Source organism: Callospermophilus lateralis, chromosome 1 (genome assembly GCF_048772815.1).
Source record: "Callospermophilus lateralis isolate mCalLat2 chromosome 1, mCalLat2.hap1, whole genome shotgun sequence".
NCBI classification, from domain to species: domain Eukaryota; kingdom Metazoa; phylum Chordata; class Mammalia; order Rodentia; family Sciuridae; genus Callospermophilus; species Callospermophilus lateralis.
The window spans coordinates 15,354,033-15,371,199 of record NC_135305.1 but is presented as its reverse complement, the minus strand read 5'-3'; the positions used below and the strand labels follow the sequence as shown (position 1 = coordinate 15,371,199).

At 48.6% G+C, this 17,167-nt stretch overlaps 1 protein-coding gene across 1 annotated transcript in view; it reads left to right on the top strand.

Moving 5' to 3' along the window:
• The first annotated feature begins 1,759 nt into the window (after positions 1–1,759).
• The window catches only part of Tbxas1 (thromboxane A synthase 1), a 152,659-nt gene continuing 137,251 nt past the window's right edge, over positions 1,760–17,167 (top strand). The window contains exon 1 of the mRNA XM_076832702.2: positions 1,760–1,991. Within this exon, the coding sequence (XP_076688817.2) occupies positions 1,900–1,991 (92 nt within the window). The 5' untranslated portion in view covers positions 1,760–1,899. The remainder of the gene's footprint in view (positions 1,992–17,167) is intronic.

Below are 17,167 nucleotides of genomic sequence, written 5' to 3'. Positions count from 1 at the left end.
TGAAACTCCAGCGGTTCCTCTGGGTATAAACACCACAATTACAGTGAGGACGTCCAGGCTTACATGAGGAAGTCACGGCCTTGGAGTCACAGCCCAGGCCTCTGTTTCTTCTTCTGTAAGATGGGGCTTAAAGACTTGTTCATAAGGATTCAATGAACACACGAAAGCTCAGAGAAGAGCCACTAGCACACGGGTGGCACTCCATAAATAGGGTCACAATGACTAATTATGGCTATTATTTATGTTTTTGGCTGAGATTCCACTTGGACTTGACAGCCCCACTCCGGCCTCTCCCAGGCACCTCAAGGATCAAAACAGAATTTGTGATTTTCCCAACACTCCACCTCCCCAGTCTTCATCAACGGACCCTACACACCTAGAGCTCAAGTCAGGAGTCTGGAAGTCAGACACGGTCTCTCCTTCCACTTCCCTTTCACATGGCTCCACTGTGAATTCCGTGGAGTCCACCCCAACGTGCCTTACCCCCACCTCGTCCTTCCCACCTCCCCTCCCCACCGTGGTCAAGCCTCCTCACGTCTGGACGAGGCACTAGACTCCTAGAAGCCCTCTGCTTTTGCCTCCCAGTGAATTCTCTGTCCAACCCAAGGTCTCGGGAACCAGTGTAAATGTGGCCACACGACACCCCGAGGGATTCGGAAAATGAAGCCCAAGCTCTGACAGTGACCCCAGTGGATATCTGGCCTCTGGGGACCTCAGCTCTTCTTCCCGGCTACCGCTGGCCCCAGGTGGCTCTCTGGACTTTGTTGGCACTGGCCTCCCTGCAGTGCCAACGACATGTGGGGTTTCCCCACCCTAGGACCTTCATGCATGTCCCCTGAGGCTTTGCTGGTGGCTCTTCACAGGATGAACTACTCCACCACTGACAGGGACACGTCTGGGCTGGAAGCTTTCCTCTGGAGACAGACACGCACCCAGGGCCACGCCCTGCAGTGGGTCATCCCTACGCCCCATCTCGGCCACGTGCTCATGACCTTGGCAGCCCTTTTCTCCACCTGCAATTCACCTTCTCTGTCTCCCTGTTTAGTCGCCCACCTCCTTCCGGGGTCTAGTACTGAGCCTGTGAACACAGCCCAGAGCCCCCAGCTGGTTGTGACCTGCCACCTACCTCTCTGATCCGCCCTTCCCGTCCCCACAGGTGGAATACGCTGACTAATCCGAGGGTGATTCTGTCTCGTCAGCCAGGTGGCTCAGAGCTGAACACACACAGCCTGTGGGCGTGCTTGAGACATTCCGGGAACCTCCCGACTCACCATGACAGCTCTGGCTGGCCCCAGCCGAGGTCTGTGGTCTGCTCCACCAGCCAGAACCCCGGGACCCTCCCAGCCGAGTGGGCTCACCAGCCCCAGGAACTAGGGAGCCTTGTGGGGAGGCTGGCCTCAAAGCAGGGAGCGTTTTCCATCAGGCTGATGTGGGCCCCATGTTTTTCCAGGACCCTCATAATCTTCTGACCCATATCTTCACTTAATCCTGAACGTGTAGAGATGCACATTTTGGAGGAGAGGACTTCTTGGAGGACTGCGTGTGGGAGTCGCAGTCTATGGCTGCCACCGTCTCGTTTCTCAGCAAACATGGGACCGTCCATCTGCTCTTGCTTCCCAAGGAAGTGAACATAAATGTTTGTTGACAGTATAGTCATCAAAGAAGACCAAGTTGCTGAATCATTGCCTTACCCTCAAACCCTTTGTTTTCTCCTCCTCTTCCTTCCTCTTTATTAAGAGGCTCTCTGAGAAGGAGCACACTTTGGGGACCCACTGGCGAGGCGTGTTTGGGGGAGCCTGTTTCCTCCTCCTCCACCTGAGGCTCAGGGCTCCTGTCAGGGCAGAGACATCAACCCCCTTCTTTTGCCTGGAGGACCGCCCTCTCTGGGGTCTCAGAGGAATGATGGAAGCCTTGGGATTTCTGAAACTGGAAGCGAGTGGCCCCCTGGTGACGGTGGCCCTGCTGGTGGCTCTCCTGGCCCTCCTGAAATGGTAAGTGCAGTCAACCCCAAGGACAGCGACGTTGGCAGAAGTGTCAGCCCTGGAGCCTCCCTGGTGCCTGGTGCGGGGTGGGGTATGTGGGAGTGTGCTTTTCTTCTTTCCTAATCTAGAGGGAGTTGAGTATTAACACAGCTTCGGAATTAAAAGCAAACAGGCAGGTTAATCTTTTGCTAAAATGCATGAGATTGAAGTGTCAGGAAACACTGGTGATTCAGTGGCTGGGAACGCCACACATAATTAAGTTTGAAAGAGATGGAAAAAGAAACAAATTGGAAAGGCATTCGATTTGGGGAGAAGTCTATCCTCATACCCTGTCTTATCTTCTCACCTCGTGTTTCCACGATCCTCTCTGTTGGATTTAGAGCAGATTCAGCCTCTTGGTTCCTATTACAATAAAAACAGAAAAGACAGGGAATCTGTTTGGCAAATGTGGGCCACTTTGTGGACTTAGGGAGAAACTGGTAGAGCTAATTTCCTAATATCTAATAGAAGGGAATGAATTCCAATGAACATGTACAGCTCCCACAAAGTCTGAGACCCTGAAAGAATCTTAAACTTGAACTACCGGTTGCTCCCCCAAGGTCTTGTTAATTCAACCACAGATTTTCTGAAGCTTGGATCTGTGATGTCTGGAGATAGAAGATCTCACAATATGCTACATCCGTGCATATCCGCTCTGTCAGTTACATATATTAGAGTTACCCTCTCAGTAGAAAGCACCTGGATTTAGGTGGCTCTGGGTTTTGAGGGGAAGTGGAAAAAATAATGGAGTTTGAGCAGAATTTTGATTTATGTTTCCGGTGGTAATAAAGCCTCCTGTAGATTAATAACTGAGAAAGCACTTTGAAAAGCATCAAGCATTATGCAAATGTGAGGTATTATTCTTTTGGAATTTGCATAGCTGAAAGTAGAAGTCACGTTTGATGTTCTATGATGATGAAATTACTTCTTGGAAATTGGTTCTGAAGCCTGGCTTCAGTTCCAGTGCCGTTTTGCTTTTTAACTGGTTTAATTATCTTTTGAACTTTTCTATCTGTAGCTTACCTGGCATTGAAACCAGCCAAATACAAATCCAAGAGCAAATGGTTAGCCCTGGCCCCTCATCCCCAAGAATCCAGCTCAGCATGTTTCTGTGCTTAGCACACCGGATACACAAGGCATGGCATGCAGTAGGTGCATAGTAGATGTTGGCTATCATAATTACCCCCTATGAAACCTAAAAGTCGAGGAGAATATGTCTTGGGGCTAGGGGAATAGCTCAGTGGTAGAGTGCCTGCCTAGATGTGTGAGATCCTGGGCTCCATCCCCAGAGGCACCCCCTCCCATCTTTAGTGGTTTAGGTGTATAGGTTATTTTTAATTTCTTGCTAAATGTGTTTATTGATATTAGTTTTTCATCAATAGCTATTCTCTGTGGTTGTCAGACTCTGTTCCACCTGAGTCCTCCGGGTGGTCTCAGTGTTTATATTGTACCCTTTTCTCCACTTCATGGTGCCTTTTTCTTTCTGTATGCGTGACTCCCAGCTCTGTGCCTGCCATACAGTATGGCCTCAATAGATGTCTGGTGGGAGGATGACTGGATGGCATAGATTAACGTGACCGTGATCACGCAAAGGGGCCTGTGTCCCGACTGATAAGCTGCGGTAACAGGGTGTTTACAATCGGCTCCCAGCAGCTACTCACGGACCCCACGCGGCTCAGCAAGGCAGCTGTGCGTGTGTAATCTATTCTCAGGGCCAAATTAATAACTGGGTTCAAAGACGCAGAGATTAAGATAGCGGCTCGAAGCCCGGTTGGTGAATAGGAAGTGAGAGCTGGCTTCCATTTGTTATCACCCTGATATTTATTGACCTGTTAATGTGTGCCAGGCAAGGTGGGAGGTCCCCGTGCAAGGTCAGGGAACAGGAGGTCCGGGTCAGATGCCCCAGGCAGGGGAGACAGGGAGGCTCTGGGGTGACCTCATGTCTGGAGAGGTCAATGCTGAAGGGGAGGGGGATTCTGGAGAGCGCCCCTGGCTCTGGGGCTCTTGGGTCCACCCCTTGATGCAGCACAAAGATAACCATCCTTGGGCTCTCCACATTCCTCTTCCAGACAGCATTCCAGGAGGCCACCGAGCAGAGCTGCCTGCGATGGCCTCCTGGCTTGGGGTGTGCGTCCCCTGCTCTTTCCTTCAAGGGCTAACTTGAGAGCTTTTCCCCGGGGACGCATTTCCTGTTTCCCAAGGGCACTTATAAATCCCTCCTCAGCACTGCTTTTATCAGATTCGTTGTCCCATCTCTTCCCCTCACAATGCTTGGCACATAGTTGGCACCTAGTGAATGCTGGCTGAGGGCCCCTTCCTGCCCCCGGTCTCTGCCGGTGCTTTCTTCCTCTGGTCTTCTGTTGGCCTTTGCAGTTCCATACGGATCTTAAATCTCTTGCCACATGACTCACCCCCTTTCTGAAAGCCCAGTGTGTTGCAGGGTGAGCCAACTTGCTGTCTGCTTTTCTAACTGTTGCAGACGGCCTCTCACCTTGTAGCACACAGACCACGCCAAGGACTTTGTAAACCTTAATTATTAATTGTATGCATGGATTTGGGAAGAAGACAAAATAAGTTCATTTCAATGAAAAAGAGACTGTTATAAACTAGGTGGGGCATATTTTGATATTCCCCCCACCCATCTTGATTGCCTTTGATGCCATTTTTCAATGAGAATGGTCTAAATTGATAGATAGATGGCAGAGTGAGGGACCTGGGGTATCAGGTGGTCAGGGCTGCTCCACTGGGGTTGGGGATGGAGCTGGGGATGTAGATTATATTAGCTAGAAAGACATGAAGCACATGCTAAGTGATTGACATTCCAGGTAAAATATCTTTTTTTAAAACACAATTTTAAAAAATATTTATTTTTTAGTTTTAGGTGGACATAATATCTTTATTTTATATATATGTGGTGCTGAGGCTCAAACCCAGTGCCCCATGCATGCTAGGTGAGCACTCTACCACTAAGCCACAACCCCAGCCCGCCAGGTAAAATATTTTAAAACTCATTTTCCAGCTGTGCTGTAGCTCAGCAGCAGAGCACTTGCCTGGAATGCATGAGACCTTGGCTTTGATTCCCAGCACCAGGATAAAACACAAAACAAACAAACAAAAGAAATCCTCCCATTTTTCTGTATAAAATGATTTGAAATTCTTACTCCAAGAAATAAGTTGCATGACTTGAATTTTGCTCAAGGCAACCTTAAGTACTAGTGTGTTTAAACTTTCAAAGCAATGCCTAAGAACTGGCAGCTGGATTCCTGTAGGGAGGATAAAGATTTCTTTATTCTTTAAGAAAGGGTATAAGGAAATAGCCCAAATATTAATAGTAGGCTTCTTTCAGTGGTGAAGTTATGGTTGATTTTTTTTTCTTAGTCTTTCTGAATCTTTCATATTTTTTTTTAATGAGTATGCCTACTTAGGAAAGAACAAGTAATTTTACTAAAGAATGGGAAATTGTTGCTTTCTAGTGATAAAGAGGAAAGCAGCATCATGCTTTGGGCATGGAGTTCTGGGGATGTAGGTTTCACATTTTCTACCAGGGGAGTAGAATGTCCAGGGAACTTGGAATAACAGGGCATTTTGGCTGACAAGGCTGTGAGCCAGGCAGTCTAAGCAGCTACAGGAATCAGAGGAGAAGAGCTGAAGAGGTGGAAGAGCTTTTGGTGCCAGGCTGCATTTGAAGTTCAGGTACCAAGACTCAGAGGTACAAATTGTTAAAGTGGGAATCAGTACGGTAGCACTGTGGTCAAGCTTCTTCTAAGAAATGTTTAAGTTAAACATGAATGGGGATTATTAAGACTTAAGATGGGGCTGGGGTTATAGCTCAGTGGTTGCCTAGAATGTGTGAGGCACTGGGTTGGAACCTCAGCACCACATAAAAACAAATTAATTAATTAATTAAATGAAGTCCATCTACAACTAAAAATATTTTTTTAAAAGAAGACTTAGCATGGTCACAGAAAAGTCCACCGCTAGAGCTAGAAGTTTCTCTCTCAGAAGACAGCTTGCTCTATCTGTGGGAGAACTGGATTCCAATTCTAGACCCACATAGACTCCTTGGCTCATTTAAAAGAAACCATTGGGGTGGCGGTGTATGGGAGCCACATGAGAAATCTTGAACTCATTCGAAAGGAAGGAAAAGGAAGGAAGGCATTTAGGGACAGTGCCCTTCATGTCTGTGGATTTGCATTGCTGAGTTCGACCAAACACAGACTGAAATATTTGGGAAAAAAATCCTAGAAAACTCCACAGAGCAAAACTTGAAACCCAGCATCCCACTGAAGCCACCAGAATGAGTGACACGTGGACAAACCCTGCCACACTTTCCCACATCCGCGCCTGGGTCTCTGTCCTTCACTGGTGCTCTGTGTAGTTGGTCTGTGCAGCTGTGCTGAACACGGACAGGCATCTCCCCATCTCTTCCCTGTTTTGGTACAGCATAACAACCATCCGCACGGCACTGTCACTGCACAGGGTCCTGTAGGTAATCAGAGATATTACATTAAAGTGTAGGACACGGTGTGTGTAGGTTATGTGCAAATACCTCCCTGTTTTACATGAGGAACATGAGCATCCTTGGGTTTGGGGAGTCCTGGTACCAAAGCCCTGTGGATCCCAAGGGAGTTCTCTGAGTCCAATCAGAGGTGGAGGGGAGCCGTGTCCAGTCTTAGAATGTGGGAACTTGCAAACCAAATGTGGCTGAAACCTTCCTCATTCTATTCCTCAAGATGTTGGGCGCATCAGGTGTTCACATGGGCCATTCTTGGAGATTCATAGCAGGTCAAAGGCCCCGAAAGTCTCTGCAGTAAAGAAACCTGTTTAATGTTGGTGAGCCACACTTATGGAGGGAGGGGCAAACAGGACCAGGTGACCATCCCTGGAAAGAGAGGTCAGACGTGTTTGTGGCCTGCCGGGAATGAAGGGGCTACTAAACAGAGGAGGGAAACATTAAAATGACCCTTTTGCAGACTCTGAGCTTCCAAGGTTGGTGTCTTGTGAACTTCAGGACCAGGAGTGGATGAAGGCTAGAGGTAAAAGTAGGGCCAATGGGTGGGACTGGCTCCAAGTTCCACATCAGAGAAAAAGAGAAAGCACAGCTGTCCTGCCAGGTGGCTGGGATATGCCTTGGCAGGTTGTCAATGTCCCTCCACGTCCCTCAGGAATGTCACCAAAGCACTTGCTGTATAATATGGGAAGTTGTCACAAATGACAATGGAACCTTCTAGATCTGGACTGGTGACATCTATTCTGGTTGTGGATGCTGTAGCCCAGGCAGGTCTGTGCTGAAGCCAGCAGTGGCTCATGCAAAGGAAGTTAGATGTGACCAAGTGATCCATGAATGACTGCTCCTTCTTCTGCCCCGGTTCCCTAGTCTCCTTGGTGACAGGTCCTGGGGTGGGCGGGGTGTCCTGCAGCTGGTAACGTCCCTGGAGGGAACCCTCATGTAGGACTCATTTCTCCCTCTCTAGCTCTAGCCCTTGGTCCTTCCTGTGTCACCAGCCAGTGGGGCATGACTTTGGGAAGGGTCTTAGGCCGGGGCTTGGAATGCAGGTGGCAGAGGAGAGGAACATTTTAGGTAGGGAAGTTTCCCAGGCAAAGCAACATTAGGATTTGTGACATTTGGTGGAACAAAACATTAAGTGTGTGAATAATGGACACAGTTTAAAAATTCATTTTAATGGACACAGTTTAGAAATTCATTTTAATGGACACAGTTTAGAAATCCATTTTAAAGGCTGTGGATAATTCCCAGTGCCTCCCAGCACCTAAAGAAAGATGCATGCTATTTCCCCTTTTTTATTCTTTTTCTTTCTTTCTTTTTTTTTTTTGGTATTTTTGCCTAGGATAGGCTGGGTACTTTGGTTTAATAACTCAGTGATGAGCTTGGAGATAAAATCGAGCCTGCTTATGGAAACTAGGTCTGCACTTCCTCCAGGACCATTTCCACGGAATATTGTTTTTTGTTTTCTCTCTTTTAAATAGTTACACACCATATCCCTGTCCTTCTCTTCGCTTTATTGATTTTCCAGAGCAAGAGAACGAGGTGTGACTATAAAGTAACGTGACTGATTATTTTAGCATACACACCAGAACTTATACAGCCAAATGAATTTCGTGACCTTCAAAGACATCCTTCTGATGGCTGAACCCTCCCTGCAGACTCGCCACTATCAGAGGACTCAGCCTCAGGACTTTCCCCAGAGGGCGATGCCTGGTGTCTAGGTGTAGTCTAGGTGTAGTCTCGGTAAAGCCCTCATGGTGACACATCTTGGTTGAGAGTAGATTGAGTTTTTAAAACAGCCTGATTTCGGGAAAGTAAGTGATTAAACCAGGTAATATGATTTGCAATCCAAAATGAAATGTGATTATAAAACAAATGAGACTTCTGGTTGTTTGTTCCAGAGGGGGACGCACCCTCTGGAAGCCGGCAGACTCTGTTGAAGGGCCACGTTCACTGGGCTCCTGAGTTGTTTTCTGTTTCATTTTGTTCATTTGTTCTGTTTAAGAAAACAACAGTAATAATCTCACTACTTATGGTCATAGATGCTCTCATCCAGTAAGGAATTCAGATTTCTGGTACCATCTATCCTTTGAGCAGAAATGGAAGAAGAATCTCATTTGTCACATAAACAAAGCAACCCATCAGGTTTACATTTGTCCGTTACTGAGCTGCTTAAGAACATGGGTGGTGCATCTTTCCTTGGGAGGAAGTGGTTTTCCCAGGAAGCAAGATGTTGGATGACTCCTTCTCCTACCCACAAATGCCATGAGAACAAACCTAATAGGCTGTCATCTGCCATTGAAGGTGTGTCTTCGGGAATCTCAGTAGCATTATAGGGACTTGTCTCTGCTTGCAGGAATAATGTGCATCTGGACATGGGGATGAGACTTTGGGGACGGAGGGACAAGGAAGATGCCTACACTGCTGTTGATGCCTGCTTCAATTATTAAGCACCACCTTGTTCCTGGTGTGTCAGAAATATGTGATGTCTCACAGCTTCCTAGAGGCTGGGCTTAAGGAGGCAGGTGGACAGATTCTGCAGCTCCCAGGAGCCCTCAGCTTTATTGGGTTGTCTTCAGCCTCAACACAGAGTCACACGGGTCCACCCTACACCTCCTGTGTGTGCTTGCAAAGGTGTGATTCACTTCCGTGGTCTGCCAATTCCTGAACACGGTTCCAGAAAGAGGACCAAATTTTTCCCCAAAAAATATCTGCAAAAATGACATCAGAGACAGTCCACAAAACAAGCCAGCCTCTAATAGTGGCTTCTATCAAAATCCTGTCTTCCCAAGCACTGCATGTAGACACCCTGGGGGGAGCCAGTGTCCTGTCCCCAAACCAGCAGCCACCTCCACATTCTCACTAGGTCCTCCGCCTCTGCCCTCCCACCTGTGCACCATGCTCCTTTCTCCCACGTCACACATAAGCCTATGCTGCCTGAACACTTCTGTCTCCCTTTCCAGCTCCTCTTTCCCCTTACATCACTCTGCTGGTGAAAATCTCTGCCATCAGGCCAGCCCCCAATATCATTGGTTCTATTGTCCCAACCACAATGTATAGTAAGTATCGATTGATTGATTCCCGACCATCTTAATTATTCCAAGGCAACCTGATTGGAAGCCCTTAGGACTCTCTGTCTCTGCCTTAGCACTCACTACATTATTTTCTTGTGTATTCACCTGCCTATATGCCCCTAAGGGCAGAGCCTGAATCTTAAGACCTCGAGTGTCTGTTCATAGTAGCTTCTCAATAAATGATCATGATCATACCACAAGTAACAGGGATAGCAACACTGCTTCCAAATGATGATGGCTACAACGTGTGTGCACACAGGTGTGCGTGTGTGTTTGCACATGTGGGGGAGGGTAGGATCCATCTCTCTCCAACTTGTATTATTGGCTCCTGGAGGAATGCCTTGCACTTGCATTATTGAGAGAATAAATAAATTCTTTCTTAGTTCATGCACTCATTGATACCAGAGTCCTTCTGGGCTGTGTGCTGGTCTACTTCACTGACCTGCTGAGGATAACATTCTCATGAATCTAGGTAGATAAAGGGATTGTCACATTAGACACTGCAAATCAAGACTGCAAAGAAAAAGGGACACAGCCATTCAGCAGAAGTGGTATGTTGGGGTTCACAGAGCACTCGGGGTCTGAGGGAGGCATCTTGCTACCAGCAGATGTGGGATCCCCTGGGGACAGCTGAGGACACTCTCCCCCTTTACTGTCCTGCTGAACTGAAGTCCTCACAGGTCAAAGCAGCAGCATCTAAGTTTTCACCAATAGCCACTGTTTCTATTACCTTCCCCACAGGTCCTGGGTTCTATGTCTCAACCACAATGTGTATGTAAGTAATGATGGATTGATGCCCCCATCTTAATTATTCCAAGGCAAGCTGATTGGAAGCTCTGCCAGTGAGAAGGGCTGATCAATGAGATAGCCAGCACAGAGTACCAAGTCATGATTCCACTCTACAGCAAAGAGACTTGACATTTGAGCTCACCTGCACCCTCTCACTGTCAACAAATGCACAATTTACATTAGGCTCTCCAAGATGTGCAAAACCTCCTGCGGCCTTCCCACCTCCCAAATCAATAGGCAACCTAGGCCCCCAGGCTGGAACGCACTGAAAGGGAGTAGACAGCTGCACCCTTCAGGTTTTTATCAGTCTCTGTACACAAGAGTGGGAGAGCATCACCTCCTGGTCATTGGAAGTTTCTGGAAGCGAGGCATTGTGGAAATCAGCCAGGGACAGACACGCTACTTCTGCTCTGAGAACTTGGGCGAGTCGCCCACCCTTGCTAGCTAGTTTCCTAAGACAGGACCGGGAGGACCCACTTCTGAGCAGAGGCATGGGTTTCCACCCAGTCAGGACTTCAAGAACACCCCGGGCTGGAAATCACCCCAACTGGTTTCCCCGCCTCCTGTCTTGTGTTCCTCCAATTTGTCCAGCCTCCGCTGACAGAGACAGCCCACTGGGAGCCCCATGCTCCTCTGCATGAAAACCCTTCCCCTGGTCCTCCTGGCTCAGCCCACGGGCTCTTTCTGGCCTCATCCTGTCCCCTCTGTGGCCCATCTCTTCTCATTTCTCACTGGCCCCTGGCCCTTGGTGCTCACAACTCCTCCACCCAGCACTGCTTGCCCCCGATTTCCTCCCCTCTACAGGGATGTCTGCCCCTTTGCTCAGGGGGCTGTCCCAGGTACCTCTTTTCACCCCAGGCTCTTGCCTCTCGCACCTGCCACCCTGTCTCCTCCTGATCACTGACCTGGCCTCATTAGAAGGTGAGCTTCCCAGGGGCAGGGCTGGTCTTCCTCACCTTCAGCCCAAGGGCCTGCATGGCGCCTGCACACCCCACAAACTCTGTCTGGCAATAATCATTCAATGATTTGGTCAAGCAAACGGAGCGAAAGAGGCCGACTCTCGGACTTTGTGTGGCATGTGCTTGGAGTAGTGGAGGCTCAGGGCACGTGAGCTGTTCTTGGCCACCATGAATGTCCTCGCAGAGCATTTCCAGTGGTTCCTGACTGCAGCCCCCGGCGACCAGCTACCACCCTCACTTGTTAGACTGCAGAATTCACTGCGTTGAGATTCAGATCTTAATAAAAGATCTTGTCTTTCTAGTTCAGGCTGGACCGGGCTGAGGGTTGAAGTTCACTTCTGTGATATTTGCAAAGGAAAGGATCGCAGCAACACATAATCATAGTGCAAAATGACAGCTGAACCTATTTAGGAAAATGGGCTGCTCTCAAGCTCTCTAGCAGCTCGCCAGCTCAACTCCGCTCGGCAACCCCTTTCCCCGCTTCCTAACGGTCCAGAGCTTGGGGTTGCAACCAGAGCTCCTGGGGTCACATTCTGGCTGGCCCTGTGCACCACAAGCAAGCTAGGTGAGGTCGCTGTATCTCACTTTACCTTGTGTAACATAAGGATAATGACGGTATCCCTCCTGGCACGGGGGAGGATGGCATGTGCTGGATCGTGGATGGCCTTGGAGCAGTGGCTGGCACTGATAGTGTCCAGTCAGTGCTAGCTGTAAGTGTGACCTGGTGACTGCAGACATACTCAACAGTAATCGTGTGTGCACTGGGCAGGTAGATCGTGGCTTTTATTTCTTGGTTTTTTAAACATCGTTCTGATTTCTCACATGGTCCCCAGGGATGCATTGGGGTGGGAAAGCAAGGAGAGTTGCATTCCAAGCAAGTGGCCTCCTTGGAGTGGCTCCTGAACTGCTACCACTAAGTGGATTTTGACCTTGGCAACTAAGATGAGGTTTATAAAATGCCTGTGGGACTTGGCAAGAAGAGGATGACACAGGGACCATCAGTAGTGTGGCGGGGACTGAAGTCAGAATACAGCAGATTTATAGTGTTTGGGAAGGAGAGTGTTGAGGACACGGTGCCATTCCTTCCTCAGAGGCCAGAGACATGTGTCAGGCACCTCTCTGAGTCTTACCACCTCCTGAATGGTGAAGCGGAGGTGCCCTCCCTTCCTCCTCTCCTTGAAAGCAAGTACAGGGACTGTGAGTGGCAAACCCGGCATTAACCTATATTGTTATGAATTTATTGATGACCAGTTTTATTCCCCAGGGCCTCTTAGTTGTAGGTGTTTAAAAGTTGAAGAAAATCTATTTCTTCTTTAAAAACCTCTCTATAAATCAAACTTGGAACTCAATTCACTTTCCAGAAATTTAAAAAAAAATCTCCATGTTGCCAGGTGCAGTGGCACACACCTGTAATCCCAGTGGCTCGGGGAGGCTGAGGCAGGAGGATCGCGAGTTCAAAGCCTTAGCAATGGCGAGGCACTAAGCAACTCAGTGAGACCCTGTCTCTAAGTAAAATACAAAATAGGGCTGGGGACGTGGCTCAGTGGTCTAGTGCCCCTGAGTTCAATCCCTGGTACAAAAAAATTTTTTAAAATTCCATGTCAAAATTGACAGGTATTATCTTATTTAAATGACATGAGCCCTTTTCTCACTTGGTCTTCCTTTCATGACACCTGCCTTGCCCCTGGATTTGAGAACTTGAAGTGTAAATGACGTGTAGCAAATCAATGGGCGAATCCGGCCAAGCCGCGCTCCTCTCTCTGGGCCAGACATTTTGTTTCTGCTCGTCCTGGCCCAAGCCCCAAGCCCTGCTGCAGCATGCTCAACTGTTCCATTGCTGACGTTTCTCTGCAGGTTCAATTCTCTTCTGTCTTACGACAAACAAGTAAGTTGGGCAGCCAACCAAACAATCACTCTTCTTCTTCTTTTCTCAGTACTGGGAATTGAACCCAGGGGCACTTTCCTACAGAGTTTTTCATTTTTTTATTGAGACAGGGTCTTGCTAAGTTGCTGAGGCTGGGCTTGAACTTGCAATCCCCCTGCCTGAGCCTCGTGAGTCGCTGTGCCCGGCAGGCTGCCTCTCCTTTCTGTGTGCTCTACCCCACTCATCCTTTCCTTCCTAGCAAGGTGGCTTGAGAGAGGACCACATGCTTGCCTCCTCCCATTTACCCTTCTGCTCTACATTGGGGCTTCTTCTCCATTTCCACTGAAATAGCTCACTGCTGGTCACCACTAAGTCCCCAGTTCTTAACCTGAATTAATATTTTCCAATCCACTTTTCTTTAGTGTTTTGAAGTATTTGACTTTGTTGTTGATTCTCTCTCATAGCCATTAGTTGTGTAGCAGAAGAAAGATTGTTCTTCATTGATGATAATCCAACAGTCTCATTGTACAGATGCAGAAATGAAGGTCCAGAGAAGTTAAGTGAATGGACCTGTATTGGTCAGCTATTGCTACAATAATGCTGTGTAACAAACCACCCCAAACTCATTGGCAAATGACAACATTTATTTTTCCCCTGCTCCATGGGTTGGCTGGGGTAGCTCTGTTACTAGGTAGCTCTGAACCCCACTCCAGGTTAAGGGTGGGGTTCAGATCAGTGCCACATACTTTTAATGGAGCCCAGGCTAAAGAGGCTACTTAGGGCAGTGAGAGCGGGGAGCTATAGTTTGGACAAACCACAGGAATGCAAGAAATGTAAGGAGAAACATAGTGGCTTTGGGTTTTCATCCCAGCAATGCCCAAGGTCACTTCTACCCACTTCCACTGGCTAAGCCAGCCACACACCCAGGCCCAACATTGACAAGGTGGGAAAGAAGTCTCTCCTCATGGAGTAAGAGGTATTGCAATGTTATGGAGCAAAGGACATGGATGTAGACTTGGATACAGGGAAGACGCAAGGAATCAGGGACAACAAATCCATCTGCCACAGGCTCCAAGGTCACACATCTGGATTCTGACCCTCTGGCAAAGCAGAAAATGGCCACAAGTGAGAAGACAAAATAAAACAATCATAGAAATTAAAATAAACATGAAACTTAAAATGAATGGACGCTTGAAGTTTTACTATAAATGAAAAAACTAACTCTGATAAAAAACATAGACATGGATGAGGAATTTGCCAGGCGAGACCCTGACACATGGGTCAGGGTGGGTCTTGGCTGTGAGGGGCTAAAGCAGGGTTCAGGACTCAGTGCAGGGCCCCAATCAGATCTGGGTGGAGCCTGGGGATGTGCCTAGAAAATTTCTAGCCAAATAAGTGATAAAAGTCAGGGTTGACCGATGAAGGATCTGGAACATATTCTAAGAAGAGTAAATGAGTGATTCAGGGGAGGCTCTGGGGAGGGCCGTGGGCCTCCAATCCCAGGCTGAAGAGGCAGATCTGAAGGCCAGAAGACCAGAGAAAACCTGGGCGTAGAAAGCACAGCCTGCTCGCCAGGTCCTGAAATACAACAGCCCGGGGACAGCCTTGCAGCCCGAGAGCTGTATTGTTTAGGACAAATTCATTGTTCTGCACTGGGCAGTAAATTTATGGATGTCGTTCCGCCAAGAATTGGCTATGGCTGAAAACAAATAGCTCCAGAATTGTGTTAAATATTCTCATGGGTCCTGGAGCCCTACTGGGTTATTAAGGAAAAAAATATGTTCATTTTTTTGTCCTTCCAGAAAGTACCCCTTGGTGCTGGCTAGTGCTTGAAAGAAGAAAGGGGAGTCTCCCCATATCCGCTTGGCCCACGGTGAACGGTGACTCTGGTCACTCTTCCACATCGATCCCTCATGCACGTTGCACCCTGTCCTCTAGGGAGCGGTGGGGGAGGAGCGGGGAGGTGCTTTGGTGTCCAGAAGCAGGCGTGGAGTCTTATTGCCTTTCCTCCTATAGAAAGGGTGATGACTAAGATCTAGATGAGTGAGCATCATAATAATGTGTAGCAAAAAAGAAAGAAAGAAAACAGAAAAACAAAGTAGGACTTTTGGAAAGGGTTGGGGGACAGTTTGGTAAGAGTGTCTCCTTTCACCAGAGGCGGCTCCTTCCTCCGGGTCCCTAGGGCGAAGGATGCTCCCTCCCCACCGATACACACTTGGAGGGCTATTCCCCTCGGGCCCTTTCTAGCGGCTGTGCCAGTTCGGGAGCTGGGTTGAACAGTGCCCCCTAAGTCCACGCCCACCGGAACCTCAGAATGTGACTTCACCAGGAAGTAGGGTCTCTGCCGATTTGAACAGGTGAAGCCAAGGTCAGACGACTCAGGGTGGTCCCTAATCCCATGACTGGGGCCCTCATGAGACGGAAATCGGTGCACAAACGTGCGTTTATGGTTGATGAATGAAGATCTAGTCACAGGGGACATCGTGCCAAGGTGGAGGCAGAGACTGGGGGGTGCCTCGATGAGCCGAGGGACACGCAGGGTGGCCAGCCCCTTCCAGAAGCTAGAGAGGGGCAAGGAAGGATCCTCCTTGGCGTCTTCACAGAAACGCGGCTTTGCTGTCACCTGGATTCCAGACGTCTGGCCTCCGGATCCTGTGAGAAGGGATTTCTGCTGTCCAAAGCCACCCAATTTGTGTAGTTTGTTTGAGGAGCCCCCAGAAACAAGTCCAGCCTCCTCAGCCTCAGGCGGGATGGATGAGGCCGAGGCCTGGCTTGAGGGTAAGGCCCTGGCCTGAGGGTAAGGCCCTGGCCTGGGCTGTGGCCTGGCTGCCCACCACTAGCCCAGGCCTGTGGTCAGACTCTAAGGCTCAGCATCCCAATCTGTCTCATGGGCCGAACAGAATGTTGGTGGGGATGAAAGGGCCCAATGTTCATAAAAGGCTTCTGTAATTCTGTTTTATGAGTCAGTACAAGGCCTGACTCACGGCAAGTGCCCAGTAAATGTGAGCTATCGTCACCCTTGCTGCTTTCCGAAGACTTTACATCCACTCTATCTACTCCAATTTGAAGTTTTCCTTGAATTTCTTTTACAGTGAAAGCAAAGTAAGCCCCATCCTCTCTCTCAGGACGGACATTGACACTTGGGATGACACGTGTCACAGAGTAAGCAACAAATACCTCCTGAAGAGTGGAACAGTCACATCTTGTCTCAGAATCTCATGGCAGGAGGAAATGGCTCAGAGGCATGACGAGGCTGAGTCACCCATTTGAAAAGATCCAAGGTGGAACTTCAGGAGGAGGATGTCATTTCATTGAATTTGTCCACACTGGGACACTGGTGATGCGGTAGCTAGCTACAAAATGTCCCCCGGTGATCCCTGCGGAATCCACAGCCTCACAGAGTCTCCTCTCTCACTATACCTGGGCTAGTCAGCAGAGGTGACAGTACATCACTTCTAGGATTAGGTTACGGAAGACTGAAGCGTCCATCCCACACCCTTGCACTCTCTACCTGGGATTTCTTGTTTGGGGGAAGAAGCCAGCTGAGCAGCCCTACAAATGCCCAGATGGTACAGCTTGCCTCCAGCTAAGTGGGTGAGCATGGGTGTGGGTTGTTCAACGTGACTATAACTAACCACCCAGTAATCTGCTTCCAGATTCTGGACTCTCAGATGCTCTGATGTTTAAGTCACTTAAGTCTGGGGTTCATTTGTTACACAGCACTAGCTAACTAATACTGGTGATGAGATACAAGTAGCTAGGGGGTTGGGATTAAGACAAAAATTATAAAAATGGAAGGAATTTCAAGGTTCAAGGGGCAGAGAAGAGGCCAAACCCAGATGGGTTGGCCATGAGGAAGGGTCAGACAGGTTCTGTGGGTCTGAGCATTTGGTCCAGAGCCCAGAGTGGTGAGAGCCAGAACCAACCACACTGATGAGCAACAGGAATCAAGA